Genomic DNA, 16,753 nt, shown 5'->3' with positions numbered 1-16,753 from the left:
CGATTTGATTCGGGAGCAAGGAGAGGAGTTGAAAAAGCTACGAGCAATCGTCGGAGAAGAAGGTAAGGAAATGGCTTATGTTGGAGAGAAAATCAAGACAAGCACCCAGAATCCAGACACGTTGCTGCAATTGACGACGTCCAGTACCAGCAGATGCAGTATTAGAAGATGATGCCGCAGTGGATGGTTGAAGTGCAGTAGCTGGAGCCACGGTAGACGCCTGTGATTGCGACTGAGACTGAGGCTGTGACTGAGACTGTGATTGAGGATGAGATTGAGTAGTGTTGCGCTTCTTTTTAGGCCGTGGATTAGCTTCAACATCCTGTGATGCCACAACATCATAAATACCAACTAGCATTACTCAAGTACTTCAGATGAACAAATAAAAGTTAGAGAGAAAGAGGCTCTTACAACAGGATTTTTACGAGGTCTTCCACGTTTGCGAGGTGGACCTTGGACCATAAAAGCAGGATTCCTGCAACCTTGTTTGTTATGTCCGGTCTGCTTGCAATTTCTACATGTCATTGTTCTGCCATGTTTAGTAACTCGTTTAGGCTTAGAAGGAGACTCATGCACAGCCTTGAACTCTTTTTCTTCGGTCTCCCTGGCATCTTTCTGAATCCTGGAACCCCAATTGGCTTCTTATTAGTCTTTTCCCAATATATCTCCCCATTAACTGGCTTGATGTTGGCTCGGTATGTTTCTATCCAGGTTTCAGTTCTATAGCAGATATCGACATGGCTGAAACAAAAGGTTTGGAGACATTACAAACCTGGTTGCTACATTAAAAACTTATACTTGAAAAAAAACTTACTTCTCTGGTTGTTGATGGTTCTCGTTGATCACCCGAATGGCATGTGAACAAGGAATACTGGTCAGGTCCCAGTCTCTACAAACACAATGACGCAGGCGAAGGGATACCTCGTAGCTGCATCCGTAGAGTAACACCTCAAACAAATTGTCTGAGCTTGTAAGCACTGATCAGTCCTTGCTCTCCTCTCTATTTTCTTCCAAAATGTCCCCGACCTTGTTTGGGAAAGGCATTATACACGCCTTATCTCTCTTCAGTCTGCGTGATATACGTGCCATCGCCTGCCTCCTAATTGCCTCCAACATGTTTATCATGGGCAGTTCTCTAGCTCCTTTAATCGTCCTGTTAAAGCTCTCCGACAAACTGTTGCATACATTAGCAGACTTTGCATTTCCAGTGAAGAAAGAAAGGCACCAAGTCTTGGGCTCCGCAGCTAACAACGCATCGTGTGCCTCTGCATCAAATGCTATGAGCTCATCCATATGTAGCTGGTACTCTCCCACGGATTTGCTATACGCCATATTCCAGAATAATGGCTTGTAATCAACATCGCCATACTTCTTTTTCCAGTTCCCGTAGACATGCTTTGCACAATTCCTATGCTCTGCATTAGGAAGAACAGTAGCAAAAGCTACTTTTAGACCTTGCATATGATGTAAAACATTGTTAGTATTAGAGAAAAAAAATGTAAACAGCTAAGATAATCATCAGCATTGATGAATAATACCTTTTGCCTGTCAGATATGAATGTAAGTCCATCTCATACACCCAAATCTAAATCAGCCTTCAACTTATTGATGAACCATTCCCAAGAATCCTTGTTCTCCCCTCTTACCACTGCCCAAGCTATATGATATATCCTATTTTCTGCATCCTTACCAACAGCAGCTAGTATCTCTCCCTTCAACTCTCACTTTAAGAAAGCACCAAAACAAGCCTTATTAAAGGTCTGCAATATTTCTTCCAACTTCTCCTCAGTGGTTCGAAACAGACATAGAAGCTCTCGAACACCTGTTTTCCATCTTTAGGAACGGTTACAATCTCGGTCGTAACTCCCTCATTAGACCTAATCAATTCAGCTTCATAGTCCCACAATTTAGCAAATTGTTCTTTCTGAGTCTCCAAAACCATATCCAATGCAATTCTCCTAGCTTTTCGGCACTTGAAGATGGAAACCGAGATCTTGTACCTGTGCATTAACTCGTCCTTAATGTCAGAACTCCTTATGTCTGGTCGGCGCGTTGCTTCCTCTTTGAAAAGCCTTGTAATAGTACCTTGCTTCAGCATCCTAGCTCTTCCCGTAGGCAAATGACAGTGTTTGTCTTCATACACTTTAACCATCCACTTCCGTATTGGCTTCTCCACCGAAAAATAGATCCTCCATTTGTATTTCTTATGTGTGCAAATGGCTGCATACCTTTGCATATTTCACTTACTCAACTTCACATCATACTGAGTTTTCAATACATACCTCAAAAATTGATCCTTGAACTCCTCTCCACTGTTAAAAGTTTGCATTAACCATAGGTATGGAGGCTTATCATAATCAGCCTTACTATTCCCTTTGAACTTCCTTCCATGGTCATCTTTCTTCTTCCAATTATGCCATTCTTCATCAATGTCTTCCGGCGAATCTGGGTATTCACCATCTTTCCTTGGTCTCTCACCTTCAACGTCACTATCCACACTGTCGTCATCTGCAGGAGGCTGAGTAGTCTTACCACGAAATACAGGAGGCGGCTCTTGTTCGATTAAGGCTAACATATTATCAAACCGTGGGTCATCATCTCCTTCACCTAGTATCTGATTCTCATCCTCCGATGGCACTCCACCCTCTTATTCTCTATTCACCACTAAAGCACCTTCTTCGTGTCTTTCTTCTTCCTCATTTTCTTGCTCACTGTTTTCACATCAGTATCCTCCCTCTCTTGTCCTCTATCCTCCTCGTCACTCTCTTCTTCTCTAGCCTCGTCATCACTACTGTTTTCATCATCACCATTCTCACCATCATCCTCTACCTCTCTACTTTCAACACCTCTGTTTTCATCATCACTATTCTCACCTAAATCCTCTTCCTCTCTACTTTGAATACCTACGGATGGTGGACTCTCACTATGCTCAATGTAGATGTGAACCTCTCTACAATCCTTCGCTCTAACGCCATCTTCATCAGCTCACGATCCTTATCCTCATATACAGACCTAACATTCGACATATCCTCTGTAGGAAGTCTATACCCAATCTTACCACATCGCTTGCAGCTTCCCAATTTCTACTAAAATCTTCGAAAATTGAAAAGGTGAGTAAATCGGGGTCTACCACCATATTTTGAGCCGTCGTTCCTCCTTTATTGCACCACTTGTTGCGCACCTTCGACATTGAACCTCCGTAGTGAATGTGTAGCTTTAAATCTTCATCTCCGCTGTACAAACACAAACACAAACATGCTTCGATGTTAGCAATATTCATCAAACACACACACAAAATTGAAGTATTGACTCGATTTAGGGTTTAGATGTACCTCATCTTTCTTCCTTTGCCTTCAATTCGATCTCAATAACGCCATTTTCAGTTCATCTGGGCAATCGAAATTTTAGGGTTTCTACCCAGATTTGGGAATTTTTTCTTCTCTCGGATCTTTGATCGGGTTTAGAGACAAATTGATATGGTTTAGCATATGGGTATGGATACGGGTCGGGATCCGAGTTTGGATAGTCCAACTAATGCTAAACCACTATGGTTACTATAGTTAGTCCGTTAACGGGACAGAAACGGTGTTTGAATTTCCGTTTATAATCGTTTCGTATATGGTATAAAAGAAATATACGGTAAATATTTGAGTATTTAAAATAGGCAAGAAAATTACTTAAGGTTTTTTTTTGGGCACATAAAAACTTGAGGATTTAAAAAGTTTATCAAAATTAATTTGATGATTTAATTTGGAATTTTCCCTAAAAATTTTATACCAAACGACGACGTTAATATGCGATCTCGATTTTAAAACTTTATACTTATTGTAAATTACAAAAAACTCCAACATTTATATCTTATTTTCAGATTCCGCGCTCGGCTCGGTGTTTGTCGAAAAACGCATCACATCGATCTCTCTCCATCGTCCGTCACTGAAAACCTCTCCGACGATCGTCCTCCGATCTGCCACTAGCTATGGCGGTAAGCATCGCCGGATCTCCGCCGTATTTCTTCCAGGCTTCATCTTCCAAGATTCGAATCCAATTTCACCTTAATTCCATTTCCTATTTTTTACAGGAATCGTCTGGCACGACGCTGATGGATCTGATCTCCGCGGACCCGACCCCGGTTCCTGCACAATCTACTTCTTCGTCGGCATCTTCCACGTCGTCTCACCCGTCTCCTGCAGCTGCATCGGCGGCTTCGCATCTGCACCATCCAATGTCGACGAAGACGACGCTGGGAGAGAAGAAATCGAAGAGAGCCACTTTGATGCAGATCCAGAACGACACTTTATCTGTTGCCAAAGCTGCACTAAATCCTGTTAAGGCCAATATCATGCCGCAAAGGCAGAGACAGAAAAAGAAGGTGCTGGTTTGCTTCTCTTTCTCTCTGGTTCGATCTATTGATTGAAATTTCGTGCCAAATGTTGGATTGTATTGTGTTCTACATTCTCTAGTGTGCTTGAATACTCTTAGTCGTTAAGCAAAGTGAACACGATTCTGCTATCTTCTTCTTCGATGTAGTTTAACACAATTTTTTTATGTTGGAAATGACTTCTCAGCCAGTTTCCTATACGCAACTTGCAAGGAGCATTCACGAATTAGCTGCCACCTTGGATCAGGTTAATATTTATGCTCTTATTCTCTGCCGATAACCCACTCTTCTTCTGGTGAAAATAGCATCTGAATGTTTCTTCTTCTCTGTTTTCCTTTTTTCACGAGTGAACAGAAAAGTTCCCAGAAACAACTAGTGAATCACGTGTTCCCTAAGCTTGCTGTGTACAACTCCGTTGATCCTTCCCTAGCCCCATCTCTTCTTATGGTATGTGGCGCTTGTCAGATCAATACTGTTCATCGTATCATTTGTTTAAAGTTTATTATGGAGCATCTAAAAATGATTAATTCTGTTAGACTTGTTTTTATTGTTCTTTACCCATGAAAGTTACATGAATCTTCAACGGTTTGCGTTGTGATTGATACAGCTTAATCAGCAATGTGAAGACAGGAATGTGCTACGCTATGTCTATTATTACTTAGCTAGAATTTTGTCTGATACGGGCATGAGTCCAGGGGGTGGTATCCCCACTCCTAACTGGGACGCTCTAGCAGATATTGATGCTGGTGGAGGAGTCACAAGAGCTGATGTTGTTCCTCGGATAGTGAATCAGCTGACATCCGAAGCTTCTAATTCTGAAGTTGAATGTAAGTTTTCACCCGTATTGACCATCATGGTTTTGTTTTTCAGGCTTTAGTGTTTTCTGATAAATATAATTCCGCCTTAAAGGATAAATGCCATGTTAGTGACTCACCGTGAAATGTAGTTTTAATTGGATTTGTGAGGACTGTCCTAATCTGATTTAGCTTTATAATGGTATTGCTTGTTTACTGCTTCGTAATAAATATTCCAGTACCTTATAATCTTCTTTTGATGGACACAATCAGAAAAAATGAGAGTTGTTATGTTAAAAGGTGGTTACGTAGATTTGGTGTTAGTTTTAGTGTGGAATTCGATGATAGAAATTGGTGTCTATGGATGTGAAAACCAATATGTTAGACAGTAAATAGAAACTAACAGCTTCAACATCATGGGGGTGAAAACTTTATTTCCTACTTTGTAGCATTCTCTTGCAACTTTGTTTCTGTGATGTGACTGGAGATGATTTTTAACCTTATCATTTGTTGTTCAGTTCATGCTCGACGACTGCAAGCTTTAAAAGCTCTGACATATTCACCGTCAGGAAATTCTGAGCTTTTGTCAAAATTGTATGAGATTGTATTTGGCCTGCTTGATAAGGTTTGTCTTACTACCAATGCGCTCTGATGTTTAACTAGATGCTTTGCTTATTTTTCATAAGTTCTAGCTTAGTTCATTGTTTTGTACTCGGTGAAAAAGTTATGATTTTAACCTTAGTCTTTTGCTTTCTTTTTAACTAATAAAATTTCTAATTATACTATTGCATACTTGTTGCTGTTCTTATTAGTAAAATGGATCGATCTAAACATTATTTCCAAGTTACATGCGCACTGATTCATTTTCATTTCGCTTTCAGGTTGCTGATGTTCCGCATAAACGAAAGAAAGGCGTCTTTGGGACAAAAGGGGGTGATAAGGAGGTATCTTTCTCAACTCTCAGGTTCCTCCAATAAAGGGTCAACAATTATTATTTGTTATCAACCTGAGCGTTCTGTCTCCTTCCTTTTTGCTAGTCGATCATTCGGAGTAACTTGCAATATGCTGCTATGAGTGCATTAAGAAGACTTCCTCTTGATCCAGGAAATCCACTTTTTCTCCACCGTGCAGCTCAGGGGTAAGATACTTTCTATTAAAGTGATTAGAATACTGGAATTAATAGTTTAGGTGGTTTTTTCAACTCTTAACAAGAGCAATTGTTTTTTTTAGTTTTTCCTTATTATGCAGTGGATTTAACTGGTATCCCCCCTATTTGCAGTGTTTCATTTGCTGATCCTGTTGCGGTGAGGCACTCGCTGGAAATTCTATCTGAGTTAGCCACAAGAGACCCCTATACAGTTGCAATGACATTAGGTAAATGAATTATTCAGTCAATTCCTCCTTAAATTGTTTTTGCCATTCTATATCTGTGCAAACACATAATTGTTTGTCATTCAAAGTTTGATCTGTGTCTCTCTATCTTTTTGCTGCAGAAAAGCTTGCGTCTCCTGCAGGTATGCTTTCCAGGCCTAAACTCGTAGTGCTAATTTGCTCGTTGGCGATTTTATCTTTACTTGTTCTAATTACAAAGAAGTCTCTGGAACACGATTTCTAAATACATTCTATGAATTGATCCACTTAGGAGACGTACTCTTGATTCTTATTATAAGCCAACTGTCTTTTATATAATAATACGGCAAGGTTAGAACAAATCTGGGTTAGCTGATATAACTTTCCTCTGTGCACCAAATTAGGGGCTTTGCAAGACATCCTACATTTGCATGATGTGCTTGCCAGGGTTGCCCTGGCTAGGTTATGTCACAGTATATCAAGAGCTCGGGCGTTAGATGGTAAGCATATCCAGCTCTTCTCTCATTACTGCATGTTCTCGTTAGCTGTAATTTTTATCTGGTTATATGGGAGGTTTTTGAAGATTTACAAGTTTGTAGTTTACTTTGCATTTTCCTACAGAGAGGCCTGATATTAGATCTCAGTTCAACTCAATTCTCTATCAGCTACTCCTAGATCCAAGCGAAAGGGTATGCAATGAGGCGATTTTGTGCATTCTGGGAAAATACGATAACACCGAAAGGCATGGCTTCTATGACTTTGCTTTCTCTTGATTCATTCTTTCCTAGGTTTTGAATTACCAAACTTTACTGCATCATTTAGGATGGATGAGCGTGCTGCTGGGTGGTACCGCTTGACCAGGGAGATCCTGAAGCTGCCAGAAGCGCCATCCAAGGATAAATCTAATAAAAACAAGCGCCCACAGCCCCTTATTAAGCTTGTAATGAGAAGGTAGTCCTAGCTTGATGGAAGACCGTGTATATAATTGTAGATCTTATGGATTCCCTTTCTTCACTGTAGTGATTGTGTTTCCTGTCAAAGATTTTCGCTAATTGATCTTGGCCTTTCAGGTTAGAGAGCTCATTTCGCAGTTTCTCAAGACCAGTCCTTCATGCAGCAGCAAGGGTTGTGCAAGAAATGGGAAAGAGCAGGGCTGCAGCGTTTGCTATGGGATTACAGGATATTGACGAAACAGTTCACGTAAATGCTTATTCTGACGCTCTGGATGATGCTGAGACCAATGACAGTTCTCACCCAGAAGGTATATTGTTAACATCTCTATAAAGGTCACCAACTAGAAATGTAAGTAAAGTCATTGCATGCATCAATTTTATAATCTGACTGTTTTTATTGTTGTTGTACCTCGAATCGTCACAAAACTTAAAAAAGTGAGTAAATTTAATGCTCTAATAAAATCATATGATGGTTTGCCAGTCTTCTCTTCAGACCTAAACAAAGGAACATGTTTTTCCTATCTCTTTGATCTTCCTTTACCTTATTTAAATATGCAGGGTATCTTATCATCTTTTGAGTTGTAACATGTCCCATATCACTTTGTATTTAACTTCTTTCCCTCTTTCTGGTTACATATAATACCCTTATTGTTATCATTTTCATTTGTTGAAACTTTTGCAGGAATACGGAGAACATCATCTATATCCGCAGGGCCTGGTCGCAATGAAACGATTGCAAGTTTGCTGGCTTCATTAATGGAGGTGGTTCGAACAACAGTAGCATGCGAGTGCGTGTATGTCCGGGGAATGGTTATCAAAGCATTGATATGGATGCAAAGTCCCCATGAATCTTTGGATGAATTGAAATCAATCATTGCCTCAGAGCTTTCTGATCCTGCTTGGCCCGCAGCTCTAGTTAATGATGTTTTGCTTACTTTGCATGCTCGCTTTAAGGTAAGTACGAAATTTTCTTCTTTTGTAATGAAAACTTGGAATTCTCTGATGAAGAAAAAGACGTGAAATCCTGTTAGAACATCATGATGTACTAGTCGTTAGCCATTTTTGTCTTTTTCTATCTGTACTTGGAAAAAGTGAGATAAGCTGTTGTTGGATAATGCTACATAGCCTTAAACTTGGTTCCAGGTCGAATATATGTGATCTTTGTGGTCCCTTTATCTTTCTCTAAATAAAAGCAATCTGGGTCTATGTTTATTCATGAATAAATCAAGTTCTTCAGATTTTCTAATTTTCCAACGTATTTGAAAAGTGCTTAAAAGTTTTAGTAGCTTTATATTTGTCTATATTCGTATAAATAGGATGTTTTTGTAGGGAAACTCTTTAATTTATTAGGTTTTGTAAGAAGAGGTATTTGGCATTCTACATTAAGGAACTTGTGATAGATCTGTTGCGCTGAAATTGAAGGCAAACTTAAAAAAATTGTTGAAGAGTGAAATATGAACTGTTTTTTTTAATCTAATTAACTTTAATTTTATTTTTCTTCCACAGGCCACTCCAGATATGGCTGTTATTCTTCTAGAAATAGCCAGAATATTTGCTACCAAAGTTCCAGGGAAAATTGACGCTGATGTCTTACAACTGCTCTGGAAGGTATTCTCTTCTCACTAATGTAATTTTCAAAGTTATTGTAATTTAATTACGTCTGTTGTATACTATAATCTTCCTGTGTCAATTCTCAGTGTGTTAGACATTTTGAGATCGTGAAGTTTGTTACTTGTCGTTAATATTTTATAGCTGTATAATTATTGTCCTTGTATATATAACTGTAAGTCTCACATTGTTTTGGGATAGCTTGATGAATTTTGTTACCTCAAGTAGTTTATTTTGATAGATTTTCTTCATTGATCAACTTCTAGACATGTCTTGTTGGAGCTGGTTCTGATGGGAAACACACAGCTCTGGAAGCAGTCACGATTGTACTCGATCTACCACCTCCACAGCCAGGATCTATGTCAGGAATGACGTCAATTGATAGGGTCTCTGCATCAGATCCAAAGTCAGCTCTGGCGCTGCAGAAATTGGTGCAAGCCGCAGTAAGCATTCCTCAGAAAGGTTTTTCATGCATTTGGTAACGTTTTGAATACATTAACTTAGAAAGAATACTTGCAGGTATGGTTCCTTGGAGAAAATGCAAACTACGCCGCTTCAGAATACGCGTGGGAATCTGCAACTCCACCGGGCACTGCACTTATGATGTTGGATGCAGATAAGATGGTTGCTGCAGCCAGTTCTCGCAATCCTACTCTAGCTGGTGCATTAACTCGCCTCCAGAGGTGTGCATTCAGTGGTAGCTGGGAGGTATACACTATATTTTGTTGGTCATATATATTTTGATTTGATTTTTATTTTCTAATTGGATGATTTATATAGATGACTTAATTGTCTTGCAATGGTCTTTGATCCTTAGCCTTGTCTAGGAACATTTTGGCTGGTAAATGCAGTAAGCTATTCCCTGTCTGTAGCTGATTTGTTTAATCATTTGATGCTATAGTGCGACACCATATTTGAGACCCTTCTCTTATAAGTTGGGATTTGGGGCTTAGGCGCCGACGGATTGAAATGGTCTAGTTAGCTAGCTTCTGGCTGTTTCTTTTTAAGAATTCGTTTGTTCTTTTGTTTCTACCATGAAACAGAATGTGCTGGAGTAATTGTTGCTGACCAGAAACTATAAGAACAAGCTAATGAAAGTTGACTATAAGAATCTCGTTTGGTCTCTCTCTTTTTATCTAAGCTTTAATAATTGTTTAGAGATCTTTACTGTTATAGAAAATAGCTGATTTATTAGTTGTGATCCTTTATTACATTTGATATTTGATTTTCTTCCTGGCACTTTAGTTAGAGTCTTGTGAAGCAGACACGATTTTGTTGTCAGGATAGGCTACTAAGATGAGTAGAACTTCTAGGATTTCCTGCCTAAGTGTTTAAGTTTCATGGATACACAGGTCCGAATTGTTGCAGTTCAAGCTCTTACTACGATAGCCATTAGATCTGGTGAACCTTTTAGGCTGCAGATATATGAGTTTTTGCACACCTTGGCGGAGGGTGGTGTACAGTCTCAACTTTCTGAAATGCACCTGAGTAATGGGGAAGACCAAGGAGTTAGTGGTACAGGACTTGGAGTTTTAATAACTCCGATGTTAAAAGTTCTGGATGAAATGTATGTAGGACAAGACGAATTAATCAAGTAAGGAAGAAATCTGATATTTTTCTTCCTTTAGTTCATGCATGTAAACTGTCAATGATTCTATGGTTGACATGATTTTTTCCTTGATAATAAGGGAAATACGCAATCACGATAATGCAAACAAAGAATGGAAGGACGAGGAGCTGAAAAAACTCTACGAGTCCCATGAGAGGCTGCTAGATTTTGTTTCCTTGTTTTGCTATATTCCAAGAGCCAAGTATTTACCCCTGGGTCCGATAAGGTACATTCTGAATTCTGAATTCATTTATCAATCAGTGACACCCTTACCCATTATAGTGCATAATACTTACTTAGGATGCTAATCTTGCGTAGAGCATAGGGAGGCAATAATACGACAACACCAAATCTTTTTTCTTGTTTCCGAGAGACTTCTTGCGCTAGCTTCTATGTCATATGCCTATCTAGTTTAACAGGGTTTACTGCATTGCATGCATGGAATAACCTCAATCCTGACAAAAGAAGAAGAAGCATCACTTTTATCACAGATCTTGACAAAATTCAAAAACCACGTTAAATGTGTATTAACATTCTTATTCTTAAATTTCATGTTTGGTGAAATTGCTGTCGACCTTTTGTATACATTGCATGCTTGTGCCCCCTTTCCCGGCTTTCTTTATATTATTAGGTGTTTTTCTGTCTCTATTCAACACTGATATATTCTTTTATTTATTATTTTCTTCCTCCAAACCTATGAAGTGCAAAGCTCATTGACATATACCGCACAAAGCACAATATCACGGCATCTTCTGGGACAACCGATCCAACTGTTGTTGCGACCGGTATTTCAGACTTAATTTATGAGTCAACTCAGCCTGCCCCTGCTCCCTCAAACTCCAGTGGTCTGGATGATGATCTGGTTAATGCTTGGGCTGCAAACCTTGGTGATGATGGTCTTCTTGGAAACAACGCCCCAGCAATGAGCAGGGTCAGTTGCCATTCTTATCTGACTTTTTACGATAAAGGATTAGTATGTGTGCAGTTTAGTGCCTAAGTGTACTGTTTATATATTCTTCTTATTGTTAGATGAAGGATATAGGGCACAATAAATTTTCTGATCAGGAAATGAGAAAGTAAAAACACTTCTGTGGATTACCCCATTAGAGTAAATCTTTGTTTCTGGAAAAGAAGACTTAACCGTTTTCACGTTACAATCCACTATGCCTTAGTTTCGAACTGGCAATAATGAATGCGTTTCCATCTTCTCTTATTGTGATGAAAAGTTTCGGTATTGACTTTTCCGATCAAAAGTAGTTTGCAAATCTGCTTGGATTCACAGGAGTAATAGTTAACCATTCGTCTGATGATCTGGTCATGTGAAATAATGTTCTCTTAGTAATCATTTGTACATGATTACATTTATAAATGCTACCTATTTTTTTTTTGTCTCCAATTGAATCTCACACCTATGTAATACTTGTCAGGTCAATGAATTCATTGCTGGAGTCGGAACAGATGCACCAGATGTCGAGGAGGAGAATGTCTTCTCTAGACCTTCGGTTGGCTATGATGACATGTGGGCTAAGACTCTTTTAGAAACTAACGACTTGGAGGTATACAGTTAGCTTCATCCATCTTTAAGGCTTTCTGAAAAATGACATGGAATATACAGTCTTTTAATTTTATGGATGCTAAAACACATGACTTTTATCGTACTTACAGGAAGAAGATGTGAGATCAGGTTCATCGTCTCCGGATTCTACTGGATCAGTGGAAAGCTCTATATCCTCTCACTTTGGTGGAATGAATTACCCATCATTGTTCAGTTCAAAGCCTTCCTCACAATCAACGGTAGGCTACACACAAATTCTTCCTTTAATTCCATTCCTTATTACCTATATGGGACGCAATGCATCTCTCAGCTAAATTCATCTTATATGAATATGTTAAACATAAACAGGCAAAATCGGGCGGAAGCAAATACCAGTCAACATATGAAGGCTATGGTTCCCCGGTAAACTGATATTCTTTTCTGTGTTTGTATGTATATGCGCTGACTTGCATGGGCTGATTCCTTATTATTAATCATTCTTCTCTCGATCTTTCCATTTTCAGATTAGAGAAGAGCCTCCTCCGCCATATTCGTACTCTGAGCCACAAACTCATCAATCGTTTGAGAATCCTCTGGCAGGGTCTGGTTCTCGAAGCTATGAATCAGACGATGAAGAACCTAGGAAATCTACAGGTACAAGATTTGGAACAGCGCTCTATGACTTCACCGCAGGAGGAGACGATGAGGTAAGCTTTTGCTTTTGTCTTTTTTTTTTTTTTCATTCTTTGGTATGTTTATGGTTATGATTCAGTCAAAAGCTTCCTTCATTGTGTTCTCTATATGATAATCTTGTTCTTGGAAAGATTCAAGCGTTTAAAACACATTTGGGGGGTTTGGTTTTGTTGCAGCTAAACTTGACAGCAGAAGAGGAATTGGAGATAGAATATGAAGTTGATGGCTGGTTTTACGTAAGTTTAGAAAGAACAACGCATGACTCTTGTGAGTAAATGTTCATAAAACCTAAACCTAACTGGTAATCAATTTATAAACTATGGCAGGTAAAGAAGAAAAGGCCTGGCAGAGACGGGAAGATGGCTGGACTTGTACCTGTTCTTTACGTCAATCAATCTTAATATTTGTTTTCTTTTTTAGACGTTGAAGCTGAGATTATGAACATCTTATAGATGCCCAGAAATTTTCTGATCCATGATTTGTTTGAGAGGTAATGTAAAATCAGTGTACATGAATGAATGTATTTGTTTGGGGTTTTGATTCATGTGTATGTGTGTGTATCTCTTTGAACAATTCTTGTTCCAATGCTAGTTTTTTATTCGTCAGCTAAGTGGTTACTAACAAGAACACTTGAGTTTTCTTTTTTTACTCTTTGTTACATTGAATGCATTTACACATAATAATGAATTGGCTAAATCTAATCTCTGTCTTGTCGCAAGACACATCAGTTTATTTGCAACAAAAAATACCAGAACTTGGATGATTCTGATCTGATAAAAACTTAGAAACTTTTAATAGATCATCTTTATCACCATTTATGGATTTAATCCCAGAAGCTCTGATAAAGCAGAACCAAACTCAGATTTTGTTCAACTGTTGGTTTAATAATACAAGAAGTTACACAGACATGGACATGATTTGTTGAGCAATGGCCGGTTCTTGCTGCAACAGCTCCTTGAAGTTGTTCTCCACCTCTGCGATCTGCTTCTCCAAGTATTCCTTCGATGGCTGACATTAATCATCCCGCAAATACGTTAATAATACACCAACCATCATTCAAATGCTCTCTCCTAATAACCAATCAGATCTTTAAATCCTCAAAGAAAGATTTTATATTTCTAACAGCCATAATGATGTACCTGAAGAGAAGCAATTGCAGCCTCACTATCCTTGAGTTTCTGCTCTTGTTCAGCCTCTAATACTGCCTTGGGCTCTAAAACAAACCTGTTCACCATATAATGAAGCAAAAACACTATAATCAGCCTTCGAAAATTCTTTCCCCAATGCCAGTATTTTGGAGGGACTATTAAAACACTCACGTTCTTCCTGAAAAACGAAACCAGAACACAAGTTAGACGTGATAAACACCAAAAGAAAAATATAAAACCAGAGGAGAAAGGTGAATCAAATTGCCTATTGACTTGTAGGTGTTTGTATCTTCAGGCAATGGCCTTAACTCCTCCAATGTTAAGAAAGCACGTTTTTTATCTCCTTCTTTGTTGCGCATCTGATTCTGCACCTAAAAGCAGTACGTATATACACATTCACATACATATATCAGCTTTTTTTACCAAATTACAAGTATAACTTTTTCCCCTCTTTTTATCTCCAGTAACATCTTATTTCATCACACATAGAGCTAACCTTTAAAACCACATTGGTCGAGAAAAGCCAAATAATATTCACACAAACCATAAGCAAATCGAGGTTCTAACATTGGAAACAAGAGTCTTAAAAGTCTGATGTGACACTGATTTATATATTCATCCCACAATTATAAACAACCTAAGATTGAATCATTATCCACAGTTATAACAAAACCTAACACTGAATCATTTTCAGAACCGCAGTTATATATAACACATATCTGAAGGTTTGATTCCAAACTCAAACACGGTTCAACAAGTAACAAAATCGAAGCAAAAACACTTCAGCATTAGTGGTCACGTTTGATTCCAATATTGTATATTTCTCTAAAAGAGCAAACCTTTGCCAATGAAATCAAAATTTGTTTTTGACCCAAATGTGAAGATAAGTAAATCAAAATAAGGAAGATGGATCATTTTACCTGCTTCAGCTTCCCGGTGAGTTCAATCATGCTTGCTTGAATCTCTAGAAAAGCCTGTAAATTTGAATCCCATTAAGGTTTAAACAATTTGGACTTTCCAATTATTTTTTTATTCCTCAAAGGAAAACGGTATCAATCGCAACTTACAGTTCTGTTTGCTTCGTCCGCCATATCTGCAGTAGATCTTAAGATCTTCCAACTTCGACTGTGCAAAAAGAAAGTCTTTCGTTTAGGTTTACGAAAAAAAAAAAAAAAAAGTGACAACTTTCGGGTTCTCAACACAGGTCGGGTTGCAACCCGTTTGTTTGTGGAAAGCAAATGTCAATTAAACCCCCAAACTTGGCCAAAATTGCCCAAACCCCCCAGAGTTATAAAGGAAACACTTTTTGTTTGAATGATTGAATGATAAAAAAATTAGTGTTTCCCATAATGAGATCAAAATTTGGCTGTGACTCGAAACCATTATGTTAATATTCCGTATTAAAAACCTCCAAATGCTGACAAGAGAGTCTTTTCGACTCATAAAAAAAGAAATGATAATAAGATTAATGCATAATATTTCGATTACTAGTGTTAAAATGAATCAGTGACCGTTTCTCAGAGAAGAAGGGTGAGTTCGTCGTTTCACGAAATTTTAAAAAGCATTTTGGAATGTACGTCTTATTTCTTGTCTCTTCTTCATTCCTTGTTTTGATTGAAATGAAAGTTTTGAAAGTTTTCATGTTTTGGGATGCTGATAAACTCTCATTACCAGATGACACCAAGCTCTCCACCATTTAATAGTCGGTTTTTCTTGATTTACACAGTTTTAGTTGTGATGATTTTTATGTTGATTTTACAAACCAAACTTTCTACTTAATCCCTGAAATAATATTTTTTTTTACGGTTAATGTGAGACAGTAAATCGAACTCCAAGTACAATCAAACTAAAAAATTATTTCAAAAAAGTGGTATTGAAAAATTTGAGGCGCCTCATATGTGTATGCTAAGGAAGATAAATCGGATCCGAATCAGATTAAGGATGGGAGATAGAAATTTCGAAAAATCTGAATACAGAATTTGGAAATAGTAAATGCGACGAGGATGGAAGACAACTGAATGTGAGATACATGATACTTATGATGAGGTTAAGAGGAATCAGGTTAAGAGGTGGAAGAAAAATTCTCATATTCTTAAACTCTTATTCAAAGAATTTCATAAATTATCAAAAGAGAATGAGAGTATGATATACAAAACCATTCAATCAAGGTTTCTATAGAATCAAAAATCAAATGAACCAGAAAGAATAAAATTATGTAACCATAATGGTGAGGATCCTAACTTGTATTTCTTGATTGTCACATCTAATAGTGATTTCTATAGATTATTGAAGTTCTGCTGCAATCATATCCAAATCCAAGCGAAACAATGTATGATTGCAAATCAATCATAGATCAATACCCTGTTGGATACTGCTCTAATTTCTCTCAAATAATGTTACTTTTGGATTACTATGCAAATCAATCTTCACCATTTTAAAAACTAGTAGTTGAAATTTAGAATATCATAATCTTGAGATAATGTATCTTAAAGGTTGTATGAATTTGCGAGCTATGTCTTCAATCTTCAATTAAGATTGATTATGTTTTTTTATTGTATTTTTGTTAAGACCTATCAAAATCTACTTTGCGCAATTGTGATAACATGTTATCATGATTAAGTATTTCAATTCTATTTTAAATAAGACTTATCTAAAAAAAATTCAGCTTAAACCAAAGGCATATATA

At 37.9% G+C, this 16,753-nt stretch overlaps 2 protein-coding genes across 2 annotated transcripts; one reads left to right on the top strand and one right to left on the bottom strand.

Moving 5' to 3' along the window:
* Positions 1–3,844: 3,844 nt before the first annotated feature.
* Positions 3,845–13,578, top strand: LOC18018896. Its single transcript, XM_006401864.2, has 27 exons — positions 3,845–3,982; positions 4,079–4,369; positions 4,566–4,625; positions 4,733–4,825; positions 4,986–5,205; positions 5,691–5,797; positions 6,054–6,116; positions 6,210–6,310; positions 6,452–6,546; positions 6,666–6,686; positions 6,927–7,022; positions 7,144–7,264; positions 7,345–7,473; positions 7,593–7,783; positions 8,158–8,429; positions 8,982–9,083; positions 9,350–9,526; positions 9,603–9,791; positions 10,436–10,677; positions 10,772–10,918; positions 11,395–11,623; positions 12,120–12,248; positions 12,358–12,486; positions 12,596–12,649; positions 12,751–12,933; positions 13,096–13,155; positions 13,246–13,578. The coding sequence occupies exons 1-27, from the start codon at positions 3,977–3,979 to the stop codon at positions 13,318–13,320; spliced, it is 3,582 nt and encodes a 1,193-aa protein (XP_006401927.1). The 5' UTR covers positions 3,845–3,976; the 3' UTR covers positions 13,321–13,578.
* Positions 13,579–13,688: 110 nt separating this feature from the next.
* Positions 13,689–15,296, bottom strand: LOC18018895 (prefoldin subunit 1). Its single transcript, XM_024156489.1, has 6 exons — positions 15,135–15,296; positions 14,988–15,041; positions 14,333–14,438; positions 14,239–14,245; positions 14,059–14,143; positions 13,689–13,927 (listed from the first exon to the last, which is right to left on the bottom strand). Exons 1-6 carry the CDS (start codon positions 15,156–15,158, stop codon positions 13,817–13,819), a joined length of 387 nt encoding a protein of 128 aa, XP_024012257.1. The 5' UTR covers positions 15,159–15,296; the 3' UTR covers positions 13,689–13,816.
* Between the last annotated feature and the right edge of the window lie 1,457 nt (positions 15,297–16,753).

The sequence above is a fragment of the Eutrema salsugineum genome, unplaced genomic scaffold, assembly GCF_000478725.1.
Source record: "Eutrema salsugineum unplaced genomic scaffold, Eutsalg1_0 scaffold_2, whole genome shotgun sequence".
Taxonomy (NCBI): Eukaryota; Viridiplantae; Streptophyta; class Magnoliopsida; order Brassicales; family Brassicaceae; genus Eutrema; species Eutrema salsugineum.
The sequence above is the reverse complement of the archived record's forward strand: the minus strand, read 5'-3'. Positions and strand labels throughout refer to the sequence as shown.

Bases quoted from the DNA above. Each gene is read 5' to 3' on its own strand.
- LOC18018896 (XM_006401864.2), top strand. The intron at 8,430-8,981 runs GTAAGTACGAAA...TTTCTTCCACAG, and splicing joins CTTTGCATGCTCGCTTTAAG to GCCACTCCAGATATGGCTGT. The intron at 12,650-12,750 runs GTAAACTGATAT...TTCCATTTTCAG, and splicing joins ATGAAGGCTATGGTTCCCCG to ATTAGAGAAGAGCCTCCTCC.
- LOC18018895 (XM_024156489.1), bottom strand. From the start codon at position 15,158: ATGGCGGACGAAGCAAACAGAACT. The intron at 15,042-15,134 runs GTAAGTTGCGAT...TCAAATTTACAG, and splicing joins CGGACGAAGCAAACAGAACT to GCTTTTCTAGAGATTCAAGC. The intron at 13,928-14,058 runs GTACATCATTAT...GATTAATGTCAG, and splicing joins CTGCAATTGCTTCTCTTCAG to CCATCGAAGGAATACTTGGA.